Source organism: Perca fluviatilis, chromosome 15 (assembly GCF_010015445.1).
Source record: "Perca fluviatilis chromosome 15, GENO_Pfluv_1.0, whole genome shotgun sequence".
NCBI lineage: Eukaryota > Metazoa > Chordata > Actinopteri > Perciformes > Percidae > Perca > Perca fluviatilis.
This window is the reverse complement of record NC_053126.1, coordinates 38039374-38060429: the sequence shown is the minus strand read 5'-3', so window position 1 is coordinate 38060429 and position 21056 is coordinate 38039374. Positions and strand designations below refer to the sequence as shown.

Below are 21056 nucleotides of genomic sequence, written 5' to 3'. Positions count from 1 at the left end.
GATAAAATTGCTGATTATTTACATGAGTCTGGTGGGTTTGGTGATGGTGATTTCATGTTAAATTAAAAGGATCTTACTCTTTAACTAAAAGGTCTATCTCTGTAGGGATCCATCCCATAATGTTGTCAGACACTTAGAATAATAATCTAAGTCTGTCAGCAGCAACAACAACAGACCTTTTAGTGGACTCTAAGTGCTGCTGAACATTAGTCCTGTAGGGTTACATTACAGCCTGGGACGGTTTCCGTATTTCTGAGGAGTGACTTGTCTTCAGCAGCAGAGAGGATCTTTGGCTGCTGAGTGCAGGTTTATGTTTGAAACAGAAAGACGGAGAGACAGGCAGACAGACAGACAGCATCAGAGGCTGCACTTGTTCACACGTGAACTTCTCCTGCGGATTATTTTCTTCTTTCCGGTGAGTTTTTAAATTTAATTTAAAAGGAGAATGTATAAACCCTAATATATATATATATATATATATATACATACATATGATATAGCATGGATGCTGAATGTTTCTGTCAGCAGCTCTCTGCAGTACTTCTACTGCTGGAACAACTATTGAGATTACTCCAGTAAAAGTATTAAAACTCGTCATTGTTCAGTTCCGGATTAATGTTCCTCTTTCTGTAAAAACACACAAGTATTATCAGACAAATGGACTTATACAATCAGAGTACAAGTAGTCATAGTATACATAGTAGTGCAGTAAAAAGTACACATAGAAAGTAACGGATAATGGAAATGTGTGTGTGTGTGTGTCTATGTGTGTGTGTGTGTGTGTGTATGTCTGTCTGTCTGTCTGTCTGTCTGTCTGTGTGTGTGTGTGTGTGTGTGTGTGTGGGTGTCTGTCTGTCTGTCTGTGTGTGTGTCTATGTGTGTGTCTGTGTGTGTGTGTGTGTGTGTGGGTGTCTGTCTGTCTGTCTGTGTGTGTGTCTATGTGTGTGTCTGTGTGTGTGTGTGCGAACCCTTTAGAAATACTTTGTAGGAAGTACTTAAAGAGTAGAAAGTGAAGTATTGTCTCTGAAGCAGCGATGAAGGAGCAGAAACTGGAAGAGGAAGTGATGAAGGTGAAGGAGCAGAAGCTGGAAGAGGAAGTGATGAAGGTGAAGGAGCAGAAGCTGGAAGAGGAAGTGATGAAGATTCTGGAGGAAGCCCCGAATGCCAGAAAGGCTCTGCTGGAAAACTACGACAACCTGCTGAACGTGGCCGACTACTGCTACAACAACTACATACAGGTACTTATACTACAACAACTACATACAGGTACTCATACTCAACAACTACATACAGGTACTCATACTATTCAATTCAATTCAATTCAATTTTATTTATAGTATCAAATCATAACAGAGTTATCTCAAGACACTTTACAGTAGGTCTAGACCACACTCTATAAATACTACAACAACTACATACAGGTACTCATACTACAACAACTACAGGTACTTAAACTCAACAACTACATACAGGTACTCATACTACAACAACTATGGGTACTCATACTACAACAACTACACAGTGTCTGTGTGTATCATGCCGGTGACGACAGCGTGGCCACGTTGGAGGAAACGTGTCTGTGTGCTAAGCTAAGCTATCTGCGTCTCTATGCTAAGCTAAGCTGCGTGTGTCTCTGTGTGTATCAGTCAGGTGACGGCAGCCTGGCCGCGTTGGAGGAAACAAAGAACTTCACCACACGGTCTCTGGCCAGCGTGGCGTACCAAATCAGCTGTCTGGCCAGCAGCGTGCTGAGTCTGCTCGATGCTCAGAACAATCAGCTGCGTCACATGGAGTCCTCCATCAACCTCATTGGTCAGGTAAGCCCCGCCCTCCAACCTCAGCTTATAATCACTGATTAAAGTGACAGTCCACTGTTTTCCCCTGTGTGTTCCCCTGTGTGCTCATATTACACTTTTTGGCTTTTCTCCTTTCCTTCATTGTGTTCTATATCTTTTTTGTGCACATTATAGGTTTACAAAGTGTAAAAGCCCAAAGTCCCCCCCAAAGGGACTTACCATCCCCAACAGAAACCACTGTTCACAAACTGCTCCAAACAGCTTTATTGTAGTCCAGCCTTTACTTGAGAGACAAACGTGGTCACTTTGTAACACACGTTATAATGCTCGCCTAGCTGCTAGCATGGCACGCCCTCATACTCTGCTTCTGACTGGCTAGTAGTCCTTACCTAGGTACTGTCAGGGCACGCCCTCATACTCTGCTTCTGACTGGCTAGTAGTCCTTACCTAGGTACTGTCAGGACACACCCTCATACTCTGCTTCTGACTGGCTAGTAGTCCTTACCTAGGTACTGTCAGGGCGCGCCCTCATACTCTGCTTCTGACTGGCTAGTAGTCCTTACCTAGCTACTGTCAGGGCACGCCCTCATACTCTGCTTCTGACTGGCTAGTAGTCCTTACCTAGGTACTGTCAGGGCCCTCATACTCTGCTTCTGACTGGCTAGTAGTCCTTACCTAGGTACTGTCAGGGCCCTCATACTCTGCTTCTGACTGGCTAGTAGTCCTTACCTAGGTACTGTCAGGGCACGCCCTCATACTCTGCTTCTGACTGGCTAGTAGTCCTTACCTAGGTACTGTCAGGGCACGCCCTCATACTCTGCTTCTGACTGGCTAGTAGTCCTTACCTAGGTACTGTCAGGGCCCTCATACTCTGCTTCTGACTGGCTAGTAGTCCTTACCTAGGTACTGTCAGGGCCCTCATACTCTGCTTCTGACTGGCTAGTAGTCCTTACCTAGATACTGTCAGGGCACGCCCTCATACTCTGCTTCTGACTGGCTAGTAGTCCTTACCCTAGGTACTGTCAGGGCCCTCATACTCTGCTTCTGACTGGCTAGCAGTCCTTACCTAGGTACTGTCAGGGCACGCCTCATACTCTGCTTCTGACTGGCTAGTAGTCCTTACCTAGGTACTGTCAGGGCACGCCCTCATACTCTGCTTCTGACTGGCTAGTAATCCTTACCCTAGGTACTGTCAGGGCCCTCATACTCTGCTTCTGACTGGCTAGTAGTCCTTACCTAGCTACTGTCAGGGCCCTCATACTCTGCTTCTGACTGGCTAGTAGTCCTTACCTAGGTACTGTCAGGGCACGCCCTCATACTCTGCTTCTGACTGGCTAGCAGTCCTTACCTAGGTACTGTCAGGGCACGCCCTCATACTCTGCTCCTGACTGGCTAGTAGTCCTTACCTAGGTACTGTCAGGGCACGCCCTCATACTCTGCTTCTTACTGGCTAGTAGTCCTTACCCTAGGTACTGTCAGGGCCCTCATACTCTGCTTCTGACTGGCTAGTAGTCCTTACCTAGGTACTATCAGGGCCCTCATACTCTGCTTCTGACTGGCTAGTAGTCCTTACCTAGGTACTGTCAGGGCACGCCCTCATACTCTGCTTCTGACTGGCTAGTAGTCCTTACCTAGCTACTGTCAGGGCCCCTCATACTCTGCTTCTGACTGGCTAGTAGTCCTTACCTAGCTACTGTCAGGGCACGCCCTCATACTCTGCTTCTGACTGGCTAGCAGTCCTTACCTAGCTACTGTCAGCGCACGCCCTCATACTCTGCTTCTGACTGGCTAGTAGTCCTTACCTAGCTACTGTCAGGGCACGCCCTCATACTCTGCTTCTGACTGGCTAGTAGTCCTTACCTAGCTACTGTCAGCGCACGCCCTTATACTCTGCTTCTGACTGGCTAGTAGTCCTTCCCTAGGTACTGCACATGTGCGACTCCCAACAGAGATGGAACAGAAGTGAGATGTCTCAATCTGTAGCTAAAACAGAGAGCTCAACATACAGGGTGAAAAGAGGAGCTGCAGCAATGTGAAGTACAAGAAATATATGGTGTTTTTTGAAAATTGAGCCATATAAACCTATTTTGATATAACCTCTTATACAATTATGAACCTGAAAATGAGCATAATATCAGCACTTTAATACTTTATTTAAAGATGATGTTAGCTGGTCTTCCTGCAGACCTGTATGTGTGTGTGTGTGTGTTTCTGTGTGTGTGTCTCTGTGTGTATTTGTGTGTGTGTGTGTGTGTGTGTGTTGTTAGGGTTAGACTGAATGAATGAATGAATGAATGAATGGAGCCTCTGTTTTCCATCTCTTTGTGTCACTTCTGACCAATCAGCTGTGATTTAAAGTGTCGTACATTCCTCCATCTCTGATTGGATGGATTCTCTCTGTCAGTGTTTCCTGGGCAGCGGTGTGTGAGTCAGTTCAAAGTAAAGAACTCTCTTCCCATTTTAAGTAACTAGTAACTAAAGCTGGAACAGATGAATGTAGTGGAGTAACTAAAGTAACTAGTAACTAAAGCTGGAACAGATGAATGTAGTGGAGTAACTAAAGGAACTAGTAACTAAAGCTGGAACAGATGAATGTAGTGGAGTAACTAAAGGAACTAGTAACTAAAGCTGGAACAGATGAATGTAGTGGAGTAACTAAAGGAACTAGTAACTAAAGCTGGAACAGATGAATGTAATGGAGTAACTAAAGGAACTAGTAACTAAAGCTGGAACAGATGAATGTAGTGGAGTAAAAAGTACAATATTTCTCTCTGAAATGTAGAGGAGTAGAAGTAGAAAGTGGCATGAAAAGAAAAGACTCAAGAAAAGTACAAGTACCTCAACATTTGGACTCAAGTACAATGTACATGTACTCAGTTACTGTCTGTGTGTGTCCTGGCCAGACGGTGGAGATGCACAAAGAGAAGGTTTCTCGGAGAGAGATTGGCGTCTTCACGGCGGTCAGACGCGTCCCGCGCAGCCACAAGATCCTCCCCCCCCCTCAGCTTCCTGCTGGGACTCAAGCCCGCCCCCCGTACAGCCGCCGGCCAATCAGCTACCAGCAGCTGGACGGCCTGGGACACGGCATGAAGGTACCACACACATCTGTGTTTCTTTTCCAAAGTCCAGCTTTACCAGCTCCCTACTGTAATAGTTTTCATTTGTGGTTATTAAATAATAAGAATGACTTGCTCAGTAATTCAGGTGTTCTGGTCTGTTCTAAGGTAATGAGCCATATTAAACATTACAGTTCCACTCACACCTGGAAATCTTTTTGGTATTAATACAAACCCCAAGATTAATGCTAAGGACAGATGCATATTTAAAATGCTCAACTTAACGGGTCAGTGTATCTTTTGGTCAATCGATTTTCATTTCATAAACAGGTATCAAACAACAAAAAAATAATATTTGTTTGATTTTCGTTTTTTAAATATAACATTTGAAATTGAAATACAACACGTTTTTTTCTTGTCATGCTCAAAAGGGGATGAGAGGAATTTAAAAATATGCTTTGATATTCATTTTCTATTTCATATAACAAAAAAATAAAAGGTTGAGGCTATTTCTACCCTGGTAAAATTAGCAGTGTATGCACACATCTGTCTGTTCTATGAGTACCCCATCTGGTACAAATATCAATGTATGCTATTTGTACCAGTGTATAAATTACAAGTGGATGCTATTCGTACCCTGGCGTAGGCTACCCTATATGTACACAGAGTTATCCATACTACTCATGTATTACACCTTTTTGGAATATTGCTCTGTGGCCTAAATAAAATCGTTGCAGTGTCCAATATTTTGCACACTTCAGAGAGACGTTGATACATACACTTGCGTGGTTCTCAACCTGAGGGGGGGCGGGCCCTGACTTGTGCAGTGGCATGCAAATTATCCAACCCAAAATGAAAGAAACAACAAGCAATTTACTGGGGAATCGAACCCCAGACTCCTGGGCCATTATAGCTCACTGTTCTAACCAGTCACCTAGCACTTCTAGTGGATTGTAGTACAACTGTTGGCCACTTAGTGTCTTTAAGCCTCAGTTGCTAGGTAATCATACTGTATACAAAAAATAGGTACTAACTAACAAACTAACTTTCACTGAAGACAGAAAGCACAACTGTATCCTTTTTCTGCTAGAAATTCAATTGTTATAAACTTTAGATACAAAACTTTCTTAATATGCCAGTTTCTGCCGTCAAGGAAGATGAATGTAGGGCCATGATTTCGGTGCACGCTGATATCGGGAATGATATCTGGACATGATGGTGGAGATTTTGACACATGACGAGTCCGATGAATTTAGATTAAATGCAGCGTTATTCACACAACTCCCTTTCCTTTCAGGAAAGGGAGAACAGTTGACATGTACCAAATGTATATATGCCAAGGTTTCTAAGCTAACTATCACATCAGAGTAGGAATCCAAAGTCATTTTAGCCTGTGCTGAAAGCAACACTGGTACACTGGCGCTGTTATTTTTTCATTATGAATATGAAAAAACAGGCTTTTTTACATTTCTATTTTTGAGTGATAATATTTGTTGCTATATGAAATAGAAAATGAATATCAAAGCATATTTTTAAATTCCTCTCAAACCCTTTTGACCATGAAAAGGAAAAAACGCCTTGTATTTCAATTTCAAATTTTGTATTTTAAAACGAAAATCAAACAACCATTAATTTTTTGTTTTTTAATACCTGTTTATGAAAGGATAATTGAATGACCAAAATTTCTGTGAGTGATTTTATTATGTGAGATATATGTGTGTATGTGTGTTTGTTGTGTTATGGTTGTCTAAGCTAATGGATGTCTAAAATTTCCCTCAGGATGAATAAAGTATCTATCTATCTATCTATCTATCTATCTATCTATCTATCTATCTATCTATCTATCTATCTATCTATCTATCTATCTATCTATCTATCTGTCTGTCTATCTATCTATCTGTCTATCTATCTATCTATCTATCTGTCTGTCTGTCTGTCTGTCTATCTATCTATCTATCTATCTATCTATCTATCTATCTATCTATCTATCTATCTATCTGTCTATCTATCTGTCTGTCTATCTGTCTATCTATCTATCTATCTATCTATCTATCTATCTATCTGTCTGTCTGTCTGTCTATCTGTCTATCTGTCTATCTATCTATCTATCTATCTATCTATCTATCTATCTGTCTATCTATCTATCTATCTATCTATCTATCTATCTATCTATCTATCTATCTATCTATCTATCTATCTGTATGTCTGTCTATCTGTCTATCTATCTATCTATCTATCTATCTATCTGTCTGTCTGTCTGTCTGTCTATCTGTCTATCTATCTATCTATCTATCTATCTATCTATCTATCTATCTATCTGTCTGTCTGTCTGTCTGTTCTGAACACACCGGTTTCAACCGACCATAGATGGTCATTAGGAGTTAGTTATTTTGGACATCTTGGGTTGATTCAGGTCCGTTTTCTCTCTAAAAGGGTCTGATTGGGAGGGTGAGATGTGTGTTGGTGTGAATCAGCAGGATCTAAAAGAAAAGACACAGAGCAGCATTTAGAGACGCCGAAAACAAGAAGTCAAGAAAACAAAAGCAGAAGTGAAGTTTATCTGTGAGTGAAGTCTGTGTGTGTGTGAAGCAACAGGAAGTGAAGTTTAGTTCTCAGAGAAGTCTGCTGTCACAGGAAGCGTCGGCGTCTGCAGCGGCCGCAGAAACAGACGTGACCGTGCGGTAAAAGTTCCTCATTTCAACTTCATCTTCCTTCGCTGCGTCGCTGTGGCTAGATGTTATACACAGACAGAGTTCATGTCCTCCTGAGAGTCTCAGACAGATGCACACTGTCGGTCTCTGGAGTTAATATGACTTTCTGTCTGTTTAAATGTACATTTATTTCTGAAATGTTGTGTTTAAGGGGAGACACTGCAGGTGAATGGGGGAAAAAACATTTACTAATAGATATTACCATGAAACTTCCCCAGTTGATTACTTACATTAAGACAAATATCTTTTGTATTACAAGTTTTCTGGAATTTTACGTTTAAATATGGAAATTAAGCATTATCTTATTACATATAGTATGTGCTAATTTGCATACATTTTCCAGAGCAGAAATCTGAACATAGTCTAGTAGCCAGCCCATAGAGCCCCATTGTGATCCGGAAATGTTGAGTACACCAAAGTTTTATTGCAGTATGGGTCCCCAACATACAGAAACTCCTGGATGCTAATTTGCATATGTTGAGCAATTATCATAATTAGCAGAATCATCCAGAATGACAATAGATGTTGCACTGTGTGATCAGTTTCTACAATATTGGAGTGGTTTAAGAGGTTTTAGAAGATGCTGAATTCAATTCTGGCACTTTCAGACTTCAAAATGGTAATTCTATAACAAATTTGGATACATTTAGACACATTTTTTATTAATTTCGGACAAAATGTTAGGTTATTTTCATGGTAAACACAATAATCTCACATTTCAGAATCACAAGAGCTCTTGCTCTTTGATGTGAATGTTGATAACCTCAATTTGTTTACATTTAAGGTAGTGACTATGAAATTCCAGAAAAAGGGAATGTAGGTCAGTGGGAAGGTTGTTTGTGACCTTGAGTCGTTATTTGCTCGACTGTTGGTGGTGGGAGGCCAGAGAAAAATGGAGCTCTCTTCTCTCTTCAAATATGAGCTTGGCCCAGTCCCCTTGTCTATCATTGATGACAATGGATGCGTCCGAAAGGGCAATAAGTCAGTGCTTGTCCAGCAGCTTGGAATTCCAGTCTGCATCCCCAGCCACCAGAGGCTGTCATTGTGTCATCCCAGCTCATTTATCACGTGGTTTGGCCATCGTCTGGGACAGTGGCAGATCTTGCAGCCAGCATGGGATGTCGGCTTAATTGTTACGACACCCAAACATCTGTCATCTTTGACAGATAATTGCAGGTGTCTGCCAAGGATCATGAGAGACATAGAAGAGCAGGAGAGAGTGCCACAATGTAGGAAGTAAGATCATGATGGTCAGTAAAGCAGACAGCATTGACACTCATGATGAGGCCGATATATCACTTATATCTTACGTGTTAGATGCCGTCAGACATGGGGCTTCAACTGTTCACATTGTCAGTCATGACACAGATGTCTTTGTGCTTATGGTTTATTGGTGTTGGAAGGCTGATATCACAGCTAACCTACAGATGGAAAAATGGAATGGCACTGTTCTCACTGCAGAGAATCTGGGTGACCAATGTGGTTCCATTCTGGCCATGCATGCTCTTTTGGGATATGATACCACCTCATATCCTGTCGGGAAGGGGAAGGTGTCTGCACTCAATGCCATGAGAGTTGTACCTGGTAAGCCTCTCCACTGTATTGGAGACGCAGAAGCCACAGATTTACAGATCACAAAAGCAACAAGGGCTTTCTTTCTAGCTCTGTACAATCAGAGGAACTCTGTAACCTTGGATGCAGCCCGGTATGAAATTTACCGAAAGCGCAAAAGGCACCTAGCACTAAAGACATTAACTCCTACAGAGCACAATATGCTCCTTCATGGAAGACCTGCCCACCTACAGGTGCTGCTATGGAAAGCAGCAGACCAGCCTGATCCACCGGCAGTGGATATCACCTTGTTTGGGTGGGACAAGAAGATGGGCCTAAAGGAAGGACAGGAACTGATTATGCCCACCCAGGATTCAAGTCCAGTTGCTCCTCCTTCTTTGTTAGATGTTGTCAGCTGTGGTTGCAAAGCTGGGTTGAAACCGCGCACATCAGCAAAGTGCAGCTGTGCAGCTGCAGGTCTGGCCTGTACCAGTTATTGTTCCTGCAAAGGCAATGATGGTATATGCTGCAACATACTTACACAACACCAAGAACACAAAGAGAGGGATGAAGGGTCTGGAGAAGATGATGACAGAACAGACAAGGATAGTGAAGATGATGAGGCTGCCTTTTTTTATTAATTGTGAGGCATAGCAGTTTGCCTGAAGGTGGTAGCCAGTGTGTGCTTTGTGTGGTGCGGAGGTGAGGCTCAGTTTTAACTGGGTCCTCGTTGGATCTTGCGACTTGCGGACAAACCTGGACAGTCCTTCTGCCATTTGGGCATGGCCCTAGCGACTTGCGGGGCCTGTTTTGTATGGCATGTATATATTATATATTTGTACATAGTTCGTTGATCACACATGGTGATGGGCTTAGGTGATGTCATCTCATTGGGTGTCTTAAAGAGCTACCCCATTAATATGTATCGTACAGTTGCAGGATTCAAGTTACGTCAAATACCTGCATTGCTTTTTTTCCTCCAGAAATGCATAACATTCAGCCTAACAAAGATTCATCGTTTATCCATAAAGCAATTTTGAATCTCCAAAAGTGCCAGGAGGGGATTCAGCTTCACTACACCCTGAAAACAATGCGTCAACATTCACAAGAGCCCTAACATTGGAAAAAGCCAGGTTCCAAATTCTTCTTTTATTTAGTTGACATATTAGCGTCAAAGGGTTTTACATAGGGGATTTTGGATATCTTCTTTTATCACTGCATAAATCAGAATATGGTGTCAACAGCCATTAAAAAAATCCCTTTTCACCATGTTTTTAGGTATAAAATGTTACATAAATCAGGCTATGAATGATATGGGAACAAACCCCTCTGTAAAAACCTTCAGAATATAGATAGGAATGTATCTGGAAAGTTTGGTGTATGTAAGTGCTACTGAAGTGGAGACCTTTCCCAGTTAATTACTTACATTGAAACATATATCTTTGTATTCAAATTTTTCTGAAATGTTTTGATAAAATATGCAAATGATGCCTTATCTGATGCTAACCTTTGGTTAAAACAATGAATGTAACGTTGTGGAAGATAATGAGACTGAAAGATGATGTTTTTGTGTGTAGTGTCTCTTTTTAAAGAGGATCTTTCAAAAATGACATTGTGTACCAAACTCCATTAAAACAAATCAGCACTTTTAAGTGACAGTACTGCTGTGTGTTTAACAGAAACATAGTGCAGAAGTAGTTTGTAAAAACATTACACAGACACACACACACACACACACACACACAGACATACACACAGAGACAGAAAGTCTTTGTTGAGCGTGGGAAAATGTTTAGAGAGACTCATTAGAGCTGCTGAGGCCTGAGAGGCTCTATTGATGCTCTCTCTCTCTCACACACACACACACACACACACACACACACACACACACACACACACACACACACACACACACACACACACACACACATTAACACACACTCTGTCTCTGCCCCCCCCTTCCAGGTCTCTGGGAAACAGTCGGAGCGAACAGGAACCATCCGTAAACACGGCGCCTCCATCAGGTTCACTTCTGTTTTTCTTTATGAGAAAACACGTATGTACACAAAGGGTTAAAGGGTTCATACATTCTGACAAAAAAGACCAAATAAAAAGGATAATAACAGAAGAAAGAATTCAGCAGGATAGAATTTATATATCAGGAGTGTTGAAGGGTTTGAATAGTTTGGATGTTCAATAAAAAAACTCTAAACAAAGGTTTTCTGTTACAGAGTTTTTGAGAAATGTTAAGATAACAAAAAGATATCTGATATTTAACTGGTTTTGCAAAGCAGACATAAAAAGCAAACAGCACATCAACGGACAGACTCCACTATTAACAACAACTTCCTGTTTCACATCACACATCTCTAACTGGGTCTGTGTGTGTGTGTGTGTGTGTGTGTGTCTCAGGTCCAACAAACCCCCAGAGCCAGTGCAGTGTCCCGTGGCGCCCCCTGTCAGCGGGTAATAACTATTTTTTTACATTCACTATTATATATATAGTTAGGCAAATCTTCTGTTATTGTCCCGTAAATGTGTGTGTGTGTGTTTTCATGCTGTTGTCTTTTAGGGAAGTAGAAGCACTTTGTGTAAGTTTCAGCTCTGATCGGAAATGTTTCTTCCGAACCTTTCTGTGTTTCCTGAATCTGTGTCTCAGCTCTAGTTTTGGGAAACCTGTGGCTCCGCCCACCATCCCCTCCACCTACCAGGCTCCACCTGAGAGTGACATCATCAGCACGCTGCCGCTCGACGCCCTGCCCCCTCCTCCTCTCCATCATGATGATGTCACTGACGCCCCGGCCCCGCCCCCTCCACCTCCTGATTTACCCGGAGAGATGTCGGCCTTGCCCCCCCCTCCGCCTCCCCCTCCTCCTTCAATGACCAATCACAGCGTAGCACCACCACCGGCTCCACCCCTAAGCCTAGAGACAGGTCAGTGTGAAACCAAAACATCTTCAACTGTTTCAGACTACCGTGCGTTCATGGACATCGGAAAAACGTTTTTCCGAGTGAAAATGTCACCATTAACGTCCTGTAGGAACCAGAGGAGGGGAACTGGGGCTGGATTTAGATAACAGAGTTCCCCAGTTGGTGACGTGTTGTTGACAACTGAGGTTTGATGGAGGCGACTTTGGTTCACTGAACATATTTCAATGATAATAAACTGTTTATTGTGGACAAATGCCTCTGCCAAGAAACATAACATGTTTAAAATTATTCATAAATAGGCCTATGTATAAAAAAGCAACACATTATCCGTGTCTTTTCCCGTTGGTTGTCCTGCAGATAACACAAACACATACCTGGCGATGTGCTGTTTGGATGCTCGCATAAGAAAACAGCAGAAAATCTTTTGTTATTGTGGCCTCCATGTTTTCACCACCTGATGCTCTCGGCTACGGCCGACCGTTGGTGGCAGTCATGCAAAAAGTTGTTACGCCAAACGCCAATGTAACAGAAGAAGAAGAACACGCATCCCGACCAGGTGAACGTTGCCAGTCGGAAAAACAACGTAACCACGGGAGCGGTGCCTGTTATTCCGAGGTGGCATGAATGCAGCATACATCTCCACCAGAGCAGGGGGAATGAGAGGGGGAAACACCGAGAAGGGGGGAATGAGAGGGGGAAACACCAGAGCAGGGGGTATGAGAGGGGGAAACGCCAGAGCAGGGGGAATGAGAGGGGAAACGCCAGAGCAGGGGGAATGAGGGGGGGAAACGCCAGAGCAGGGGGGAATGAGAGGGGGAACAACAAAGCAGGGGGAATGAGGGGAGGAAACGCCAGAGCAGGGGGGAATGAGAGAGGGGAACAACAAAGCAGGGGGAATGAGAGGAGGAGCACGCCAGAGCAGGGGGAATGAGAGGGGGAACAACAAAGCAGGGGGAATGAGAGGAGGAAGCGCCAGAGCAGGGGGAATGAGAGGGGGAACAACAAAGCAGGGGGAATGAGAGGGGGAAACGCCAGAGCAGGGGGAATGAGGGGGGGGAACAACAAAGCGGGGGGAATGAGGCAGGGGAAACCCAGCGCAGAGCAGGGGAATGAGGAGGGGAAAAAAACCAGAGCAGGGGGTATGAGAGGGGAAAAGCCAGAGCAGGGGGAATGAGAGGGGGAAACGCCAGAAGAGGGGGAATGAGAGGGGGAAACGCCAGAGCAGGGGGAATGAGAGGGGGAACAACAAAGCAGGGGGAATGAGAGGAGGAAACGTAGCAGAAGATATTCCTTTTTAAAACCAAGATGTAGCAGTTGAGATGAAGCTTGAGTTTAAATAAACATTTTGCTGCATTCTGTTGGGGCTGAACTGGATTCTCTATGTGTAAATCTGTCATTGGTTAACCTGAGTGACAGCACGATGACATCACAATGACATGACGTCTCCTCTGTCTCCTCAGTGGTGGAGGAGAGCAGCTTCCCCCCTCCCTCTCCTCCCCCCCCTCCTCCCTCTGATGATGACGGCTTCCCTCCGCTGCCCAATGAGCTGCCAGCCCCGCCCCCTCCGCCTCCACCCAGCCAGGAAGTAGATGGTACCTGTCTGTCTGTCTGTCTGTCTGTCTGTTTGCGAGTGTTTCATTGTGATGTGTCAACTCCTTCATACAAAAAGCTTTTACAGTGAGCAGAAAGACTGCTGCTGTTCCTAAAGCCACACCACCAAACATCCATTCAAAAAAGGGCAATTTAAGCCTTTACTACTTCTGTGGTGTTTTTCTGTTTCTTCTCTTCTCTGATTTTTTCCCGCTCAGTTTCTTCTGCTTGATGCTTTTCTTCAGTGACCCTCCCGTCCAGGAGGAGTCGCCACCGCCGCTCGCCGCCCACTACTCGCTCTCTGTCTCTGAGAGTCCGTTCTGGCCCTGCCTCCCGCTGCCGCTACACGCGCTCTCTCTTCCTGCCTACTGTCCAATCATGTAAGAGGAGGAAGACGCTGTCATCCAATAGAAACTCAGTACAGATTTTTTTTTATTCTGCGCATAATCATTACACCTGAAAGATGTTGAGACCTTTATTTGGACTATTTTTGTTATTGCATCTGGTTTCCAGAACAGAAATAGAAACAAATTAAGACTGATTAGTTCCAAGAGTCTTTAAAGGGGTGATAGAATGATTATATAGGGTATTTCACACTGTTCCTTATGGTCTCCTAATGGGGTATGTAACATTGGTTGGGCTGAAAATGGCCTGGTTGATATTTTATTGGCCCTTATGCATCCCTGTGTTTTGGCCCTATTTGTAACAAGAGCTTTTCTTCCAAATATGGTATGGTCATGAATATTTAGATGAGCTGCGCCGCTGATTGGTTGAGCGACTTTGCCATACGCAAATATTATAGACGCGAACCGCTGATTGGTTGAGCGAATCCCCAATACACATACATTAGAGAAGCGACAGAATCTCATATTCCAGACACTGCAATGTTTCATTACCAAATTCACTTCTGAGACTTTTAGCGGCGAAATCAACTATATAAAGCTGAAATATGGGCCGTTTTACAAAATTTGATGGCTAATTGCAAATTTGGTAAGACGGCTCGGACGTAAGGAGCTCCACACAGTCTGACGGAAAGCGGCAGCCTGCGTGGGCTCCATACACCAGGGCAAAGTCACCCTTTGTGGATACTGCACTACGGGCTCCGCGGCTAGCTATTTCCGGCATATATAAAAAATTTGTGTTTTTTTGTTAGGCCACTTTGATTTTAAGGCATTTTTATGAACGTGAGGCGTCTTTGTAGGGATCGAGCAGCTGCTTGCTATATGTCCCATTCATTACAATGGGGAAATACCGCAGCTTGCCTCACTTCGCATAACTAAAGTATATTTACAGTTTGAATTTCGTCACGGCATGAATATTATAGGTTCCTCAAGGTCTTACAAAGCTTAGCTAACACTTGTCCGATTTCGGATTTCAATTGAATGTATTTTTTGTGAATGTCAGAGTTAGGAGGAGGCTAGCTAGCTCTCATTGATGGACTCCATCTCACCGGCTCTATCAACGAGACTCGCGGACAAGAGGCGTTTATTTCCCGATTGTTTGTTTAAATAACTCAACACACATACCCATTATAAGATTAACTGGAACCCGCGGGCTGCGGTAAAAGATTGCGGGCGTAACAAGCTCGCTGACACTGCGGTCAGGGCGATGTAGCAACCCAGGCAGCACCAACACGGCACTAAACTCCGGCACACAGTCGGAGAAAATTTGCAATTAGCCATCCTTTTCGTAAAGCGGCCCATATTTGAGCTTTATGTGGTTGATTTCTACCAAAGTTTCAGAAGTGAATTTTGTAATGGAATAGCAGAGATCTGCGTGACCTAGCTAGATTCAGAAGACTACCTGATCTCAGGTCAGTTGTGTAGCCTATGTAAATGTTGGGGCGTGACTGTTCTCTTAAGGTTCCGGATTTTGAGACGCTTGCGTAAGCAACTCAGCTTTGTTGAGATTCGCCCGTTTTCAGCGGCAGTTTCAAAATATGAGATTTTCATAGTAAGTCAGTGGGACTTTGAGCTTCTATGTATGTCCTATTTACCCACCGTACTGTCGTTATTCAACTATGACAGGGTAAAATCGGTTTTGCATTCTATCACCCCTTTAAGGATGTTTGGGGTACTAGGAGTTCTTCAAGATGTTTTAAGAGTCCTTGAGGAGGTTACATCAATCATTGAGGAGAACCTACGGGTCCTTTGGGGAGTATCCTTGAGGATGTTAGGAGCAGGTTTTCCCAGTCATTATTAGTCTTTGGTGCCGGTTCCCTAGTGGACTTATTTAGCAAGTTTTGTCATTAAGCTTTTTGAGTGTTATTTATGTATTATCTGCTCTAGCTTTTCCAACGTTTCAGACATAGATATGGAGATAATAACGATCCAAAATGATGTCAAATTGCATTGTGTGTTGCAATGTAACATTTTATTTATTTATTTATTTATCTTGAGGGAGGAATCCTAATCCCCCCACCAAGTATGTGCACCATAGTCTAGGTTATTTTTTGTCTTAGAGGAAGTTGTAGGAATTCTTGAGGATGTTTGGAGTACTAAGAGTCCTTGAGGGGGATAGTGGGTCTTTGGGAATGTTCTACCCTATCTTCAGGAAGTTATGATGTTCTTGAGTTTCTTCTAAGGGGCTTTGAGTCGATTCAAGAAGTCCTTGAGGATGTTTGTGGTAGAATGAGTGCTTGAGGAGTGTTAAAGGAGATGCTGGGTCATGAATTAAGTCATAGGTGTCCTAGAGAAAGTGCTTTGAGCTTTAGGCTATGAGATGTGTCAGCACTTTTAAAGGGAGGTGCCAAGAGTCATTTCTAGGGATGCTTAAAGAAAATTCAGGGGGCCTTTAAGAGGTTTCCAGGACTGATTTGGGAAAGACCGCGGGCCTTGAGTAAGTTTCAAGATCAAGGAATTGTAATCGTCTTCACGAAAGTCTCAGGAGTTCCAACACAAAGGTCTCCCAAGGTAGACAAATAAAGAAACCTGCCCTTGCCCTTGGGGGGGTTGTTTTAGGAAGTTAAGGGGTCTGTGAGAACTCTATGAGGTCCTTCAGTAAGTTTCAGGATTTAGGAATTCTAGTTATCCTTAAAGTCGGACTGCTGGACTGGGCTTAAGAAGGTCTCAGGAGGAGGTAGTTGGTCCTTGAGAACTGTATTAGGGCCTTGGGGATGCTGCAGGAGTCCCCGAGGAGGTCAGAGGATCCAAGACTTTCAGGGGTTAGTGGGTTCTAAGGGTACATCAAGAGGTTGCAGTGAGTCTTAGGTTCTAAAGAGCCTTGAGGAGGTTCCTGAAGTCCTCGGGGGGGGGGGGGTTATAGGGGCCGTTAGGACATTCAGGAGTCATTAAGGAACTTTTAAAAGTCCTGGAGACGATTCCAGGAAGGTTGCAGACCTTTATCTTATCAGATGATGTTTCAGTCTGGAGCTCTGTGTCTCTACACATTATCTATGAACACAAACACAGGTGATACTGACTTGTCTCTCTGTCTGTGTGCTGTCTGTCTCTGTCTCTCTGTCTCTCTGTCTCTCTGTCTCTCTGTCTGCCTGTCTATCTGTCTGTCTCTCTGTCTGTCTGCCTGCCTGTCTGTCTGTGTGCTGTCTGTCTGTCTCTCTAACCTGTCTGTCTGTCAGTGATGATCCCCCCTCCTCCCCCCTACCCTCCCCCCAACGCTCCTCCTCCCTCCTTCCCTTTGCTCCCGCGCTCCTCTTCTTCCTCACATCGACTCTGCTTACCTGCTCGCCTTCAACACCTGGGTAAGAAACACTACCTACTGTTACACCTGGGTAAGAAACTGTAATTGCTTTTACACCTGGGTAAGAAACTCTAACTACTGTTACACCTGGGTAAGAAACTCTGACTACTGTTACACCTGGGTAAGAAACTCTAACTACTGTTACACCTGGGTAAGAAACTCTAACTACTGTTACACCTGGGTAAGAAACTCTAACTACTGTTACACCTGGGTAAGAAACACTACCTACTGTTACACCTGGGTAAGAAACTCTAACTACTGTTACACCTGGGTAAGAAACTCTAACTGCTGTTACACCTGGGTAAGAAACTCTAACTACTGTTACACCTGGGTAAGAAACACTACCTACTGTTACACCTGGGTAAGAAACTCTAACTACTGTTACACCTGGGTAAGAAACTCTAACTGCTGTTACACCTGGGTAAGAAACACTAACTACTGTTACACCTGGGTAAGAAACTCTAACTACTGTTACACCTGGGTAAGAAACACTAACTACTGTTACACCTGGGTAAGAAACTCTAACTACTGTTACACCTGGTTAAGAAACACTAACTGCTGTTGGTGTGTAGTTAATTTTCTATGACTGGTAGTAGCAAGGGAGGGGGGGCTGAGAGAAAAGTTTCCTTCAGTCTGAACAGGAAGTCACAGAAACACTCACATCCTGTTAGATGTGATTTATTAAAAGTGTTATCAGACCATATATCAGCTTGTTTAGATTCTGACAAAGCAGCTCTGCAGGCAATCTGTTGCTGATGTTAAATACAACTGACTATAGATCAGTGGTTCTCAAAGTCAGGGTTCTGGAACAATTGGCAATAACAAAAAAAAAAAAGTTGTCCTATTCCAGCAGTACTACACATCAGAGTACACACACACACACACACACACACAAAACACACACACACACACAGACAGACAGACAAACACACAGACACACAAACACACAGACACACGCATGCACACATGCACACACACACACACACACACACACACACACACAGATACACACACAAACACAGACACACAAACACACAGACACATGCACGCACACACAGACACAGACAGACAGAGACAGACAGACAAACAGCTCAGCTTCTGAGCATGTAAACTATCAGCTCTGCTGCTTTCTGCCTAAGCCCCGCCTCCTTAAACTGACCGGCCAATCACAGCTGTCACTCACAGGATCTGTGTTTCTTAGATCTGGAGCTCCCAGCCATGCCCCCTCCTCTCCTATTAGACGATCTCGGAGGGTTTGATGACCTCATGCCTCCCCTCCCTCCACCGGCAGACTACGACACGGACGAGCCCCCACAATACCTTGAGAAAGGTACTCTAACTACTACTACTACTACTACTACTACTACTACTACTACTACTACTACTACTACTACATATATATAGATTACTACTTCTACTTCTACTACAGATATAGATACAAGAACAAATTTATATGTGTATATATATATACTGTGTGTCTCTCCGTTTCCTGTCCAGTGGCGGCGCTGTACAGCTACGAGGCGTCCAAACCAGACGACCTGTCGCTCACCCCCGGCGACGTCATCTACCTGACGCATCGCCACGCTGACGGCTGGTGCGAGGGGGTTCTCCACGGCAACCGGGGCTTCTTCCCCGAGAACTACGTTCAATCATGTGGCTGAAGACTGAAGCCCCGCCCTCCACAACAGGAAACACAGGAAGTCTTTTAGGAACGTTTAGTTACATATATAATATAATAATATAATATAAACATATATATATATATATATATATACACAGAGAGAGAGAGTTAATTAATGATAATAAAAATTATCAAACGTTTAAAAAATTGTAAAAAAAATCAACATTTTAAAAAGTTTTCTTCAATTTAAAATGCCGATTTCACTTTTAGAAGAAAAAAAAATAAAATAGAGTTTCAGTCCAACACAATATGTTGAAGAGTTGTGTTTGCGTTTATATTTTAAGTATAAAAGTTTATTTTAAAGAGAGTTATTTCTTAAAGAAAGTGTAACAAACTGATGTTATGTATTTATATATGTGTGTTTATATATAAATACAGAATAAAAGAGTTAATAACAGAGTAACAACAGAGTTAATCTCACTTTAACCCTCCGAGATTAAAAGACCAAACTCAGACTCAAAGTGATATTACAACATTTCATTTCAGACATTTATTTATTATTTTAATCATATATGACATAAAGACTTTGGTAAAACAATTTGTACAACACATCATAAATTAAGGTTTTATAAGTGGTTTAATAATCTATTCTGGGCCTTTTCACAAGTTTGTCATCCTTTTTTTCAACGTTTTTGTCACATTTCTGGAGTTCTTTTTTTATTTTTTATTTTAAGTTTTTTCAACGTTTGTCTCCTTTTTTTCGAGTTTTGTTTCCGGACATATTTGTTGACGTTTTTGTCGCCTTTCTGGAGATTTTTTTGCATTTTTTTAGAGGGTTTTTTTTACCCCGAAAAAAACGTTTTTGTCTCATTTTGTTGATGTTTTTGTCTCTTTTGTCAACACATGCAGACGTGCTTCGGGACGTCCAGAGATAGTTGGAGATGTTACCCCCTCCCCATGTTGAACCCAAAGTTACGTCACTGAACAGAAAGCTGGTCTGAACATTTAGGTTTGAAACACACAAAGATTAATTTTATATCTTAAAGGAGACCATCAGACCTCAGACGGTTAAGTCCTGTTAAAGAATAAAAGATCATTTAATAAAATTATTCTTTAAATTAAAAATTACAAAATGAATAACTTTCAGATCCTCAGATTTTAAATATTTAATAAAATCTTCTTTTATATGTTTCTTAAATGTTTGTACACACACATTTAAGAAACATATAAAAAAAGATTATATATATATATATATATATATATATATATATATATATATATATATATATAAACACAAACAAACATCAAACTATTAATACTCAGATGTTTCTTACAAAGTGGGTATCATCAGAAAAATGTAGTTAGAGTATTAAAACATTGTAGAAAGTGTAAAGGATCCAACCAGTTGTGTGTTTAATGGTCTAATCATCCCAGTGTGACTTGTAGCCGTTATATTGTCGGCTAGTTTACTTTAGAATCAAACATCAGATTTTATAAACTACATTTGTTTTGTGTTCAGAAATCTTAATGTGTAAATTAACTAGTAACTAAAGTAACTAGTAACTAAAGCTGTAACAGATGAAGGTAGTGGAGTAACTAAAGTAACTAGTAACTAAATCTGTAACAGATGAACGTAGTGGACTAAAAAGTACAATATTTCTCTCTGAAATGTAGAGGAGTAGAAGTAGAAAGTGGCATGAAAAGAAAAGACTCAAGTAAAGTAGTATAGTTAGTACCTCAACATTTGGACTGAAATACAGTACTGGAGTATATGTACTTAGTTACATTACAGCGCTGGTTGTGTGTATATATATATATATATATATATATATATATATATATACAGTTACAGCTCAGTTACAAGATGTCTGCATACTTCAGAGTTATGACTGTCTAATGATCCTTAAACGTGTGAATTATTAATAACGATCAATAAATTAATGAAGCTCTGATCTACATGTTTCCTTTTTCTTTGTTTTTTGATTTGATTTAATTAGTGCAGTGCCTGTTGAAAATGTGCCTGTTTGTAACCGCCAGATTACTTAAAGAAGGACCCCAAACCACTTCATATGCAACTCCACTGTATAGCCTGCTACTTACA

The 21056-nt window shown here is 42.3% G+C and overlaps 1 protein-coding gene across 6 annotated transcripts; it reads left to right on the top strand.

Moving 5' to 3' along the window:
• Nucleotides 1–287: 287 nt before the first annotated feature.
• On the top strand, nucleotides 288–20221 carry abi3a (ABI family, member 3a). Of its 6 annotated transcripts, none has more exons than XM_039826168.1 (13): nucleotides 288–415; nucleotides 1033–1106; nucleotides 1143–1238; nucleotides 1647–1817; nucleotides 4700–4888; nucleotides 11080–11138; nucleotides 11527–11580; nucleotides 11774–12048; nucleotides 13506–13637; nucleotides 13881–14015; nucleotides 17213–17335; nucleotides 18536–18664; nucleotides 18832–20221. In XM_039826168.1, exons 2-13 carry the CDS (start codon nucleotides 1035–1037, stop codon nucleotides 18993–18995), a joined length of 1599 nt encoding a protein of 532 aa, XP_039682102.1. In that variant the 5' UTR covers nucleotides 288–415; nucleotides 1033–1034; the 3' UTR covers nucleotides 18996–20221. The 6 variants fall into 6 exon arrangements, with proteins under 6 accessions (XP_039682102.1, XP_039682098.1, XP_039682104.1 ...); XM_039826169.1 differs by having other exon boundaries at nucleotides 305–415; nucleotides 976–1058; nucleotides 1095–1238; XM_039826164.1 differs by having other exon boundaries at nucleotides 1033–1238.
• Nucleotides 20222–21056: the final 835 nt, after the last annotated feature.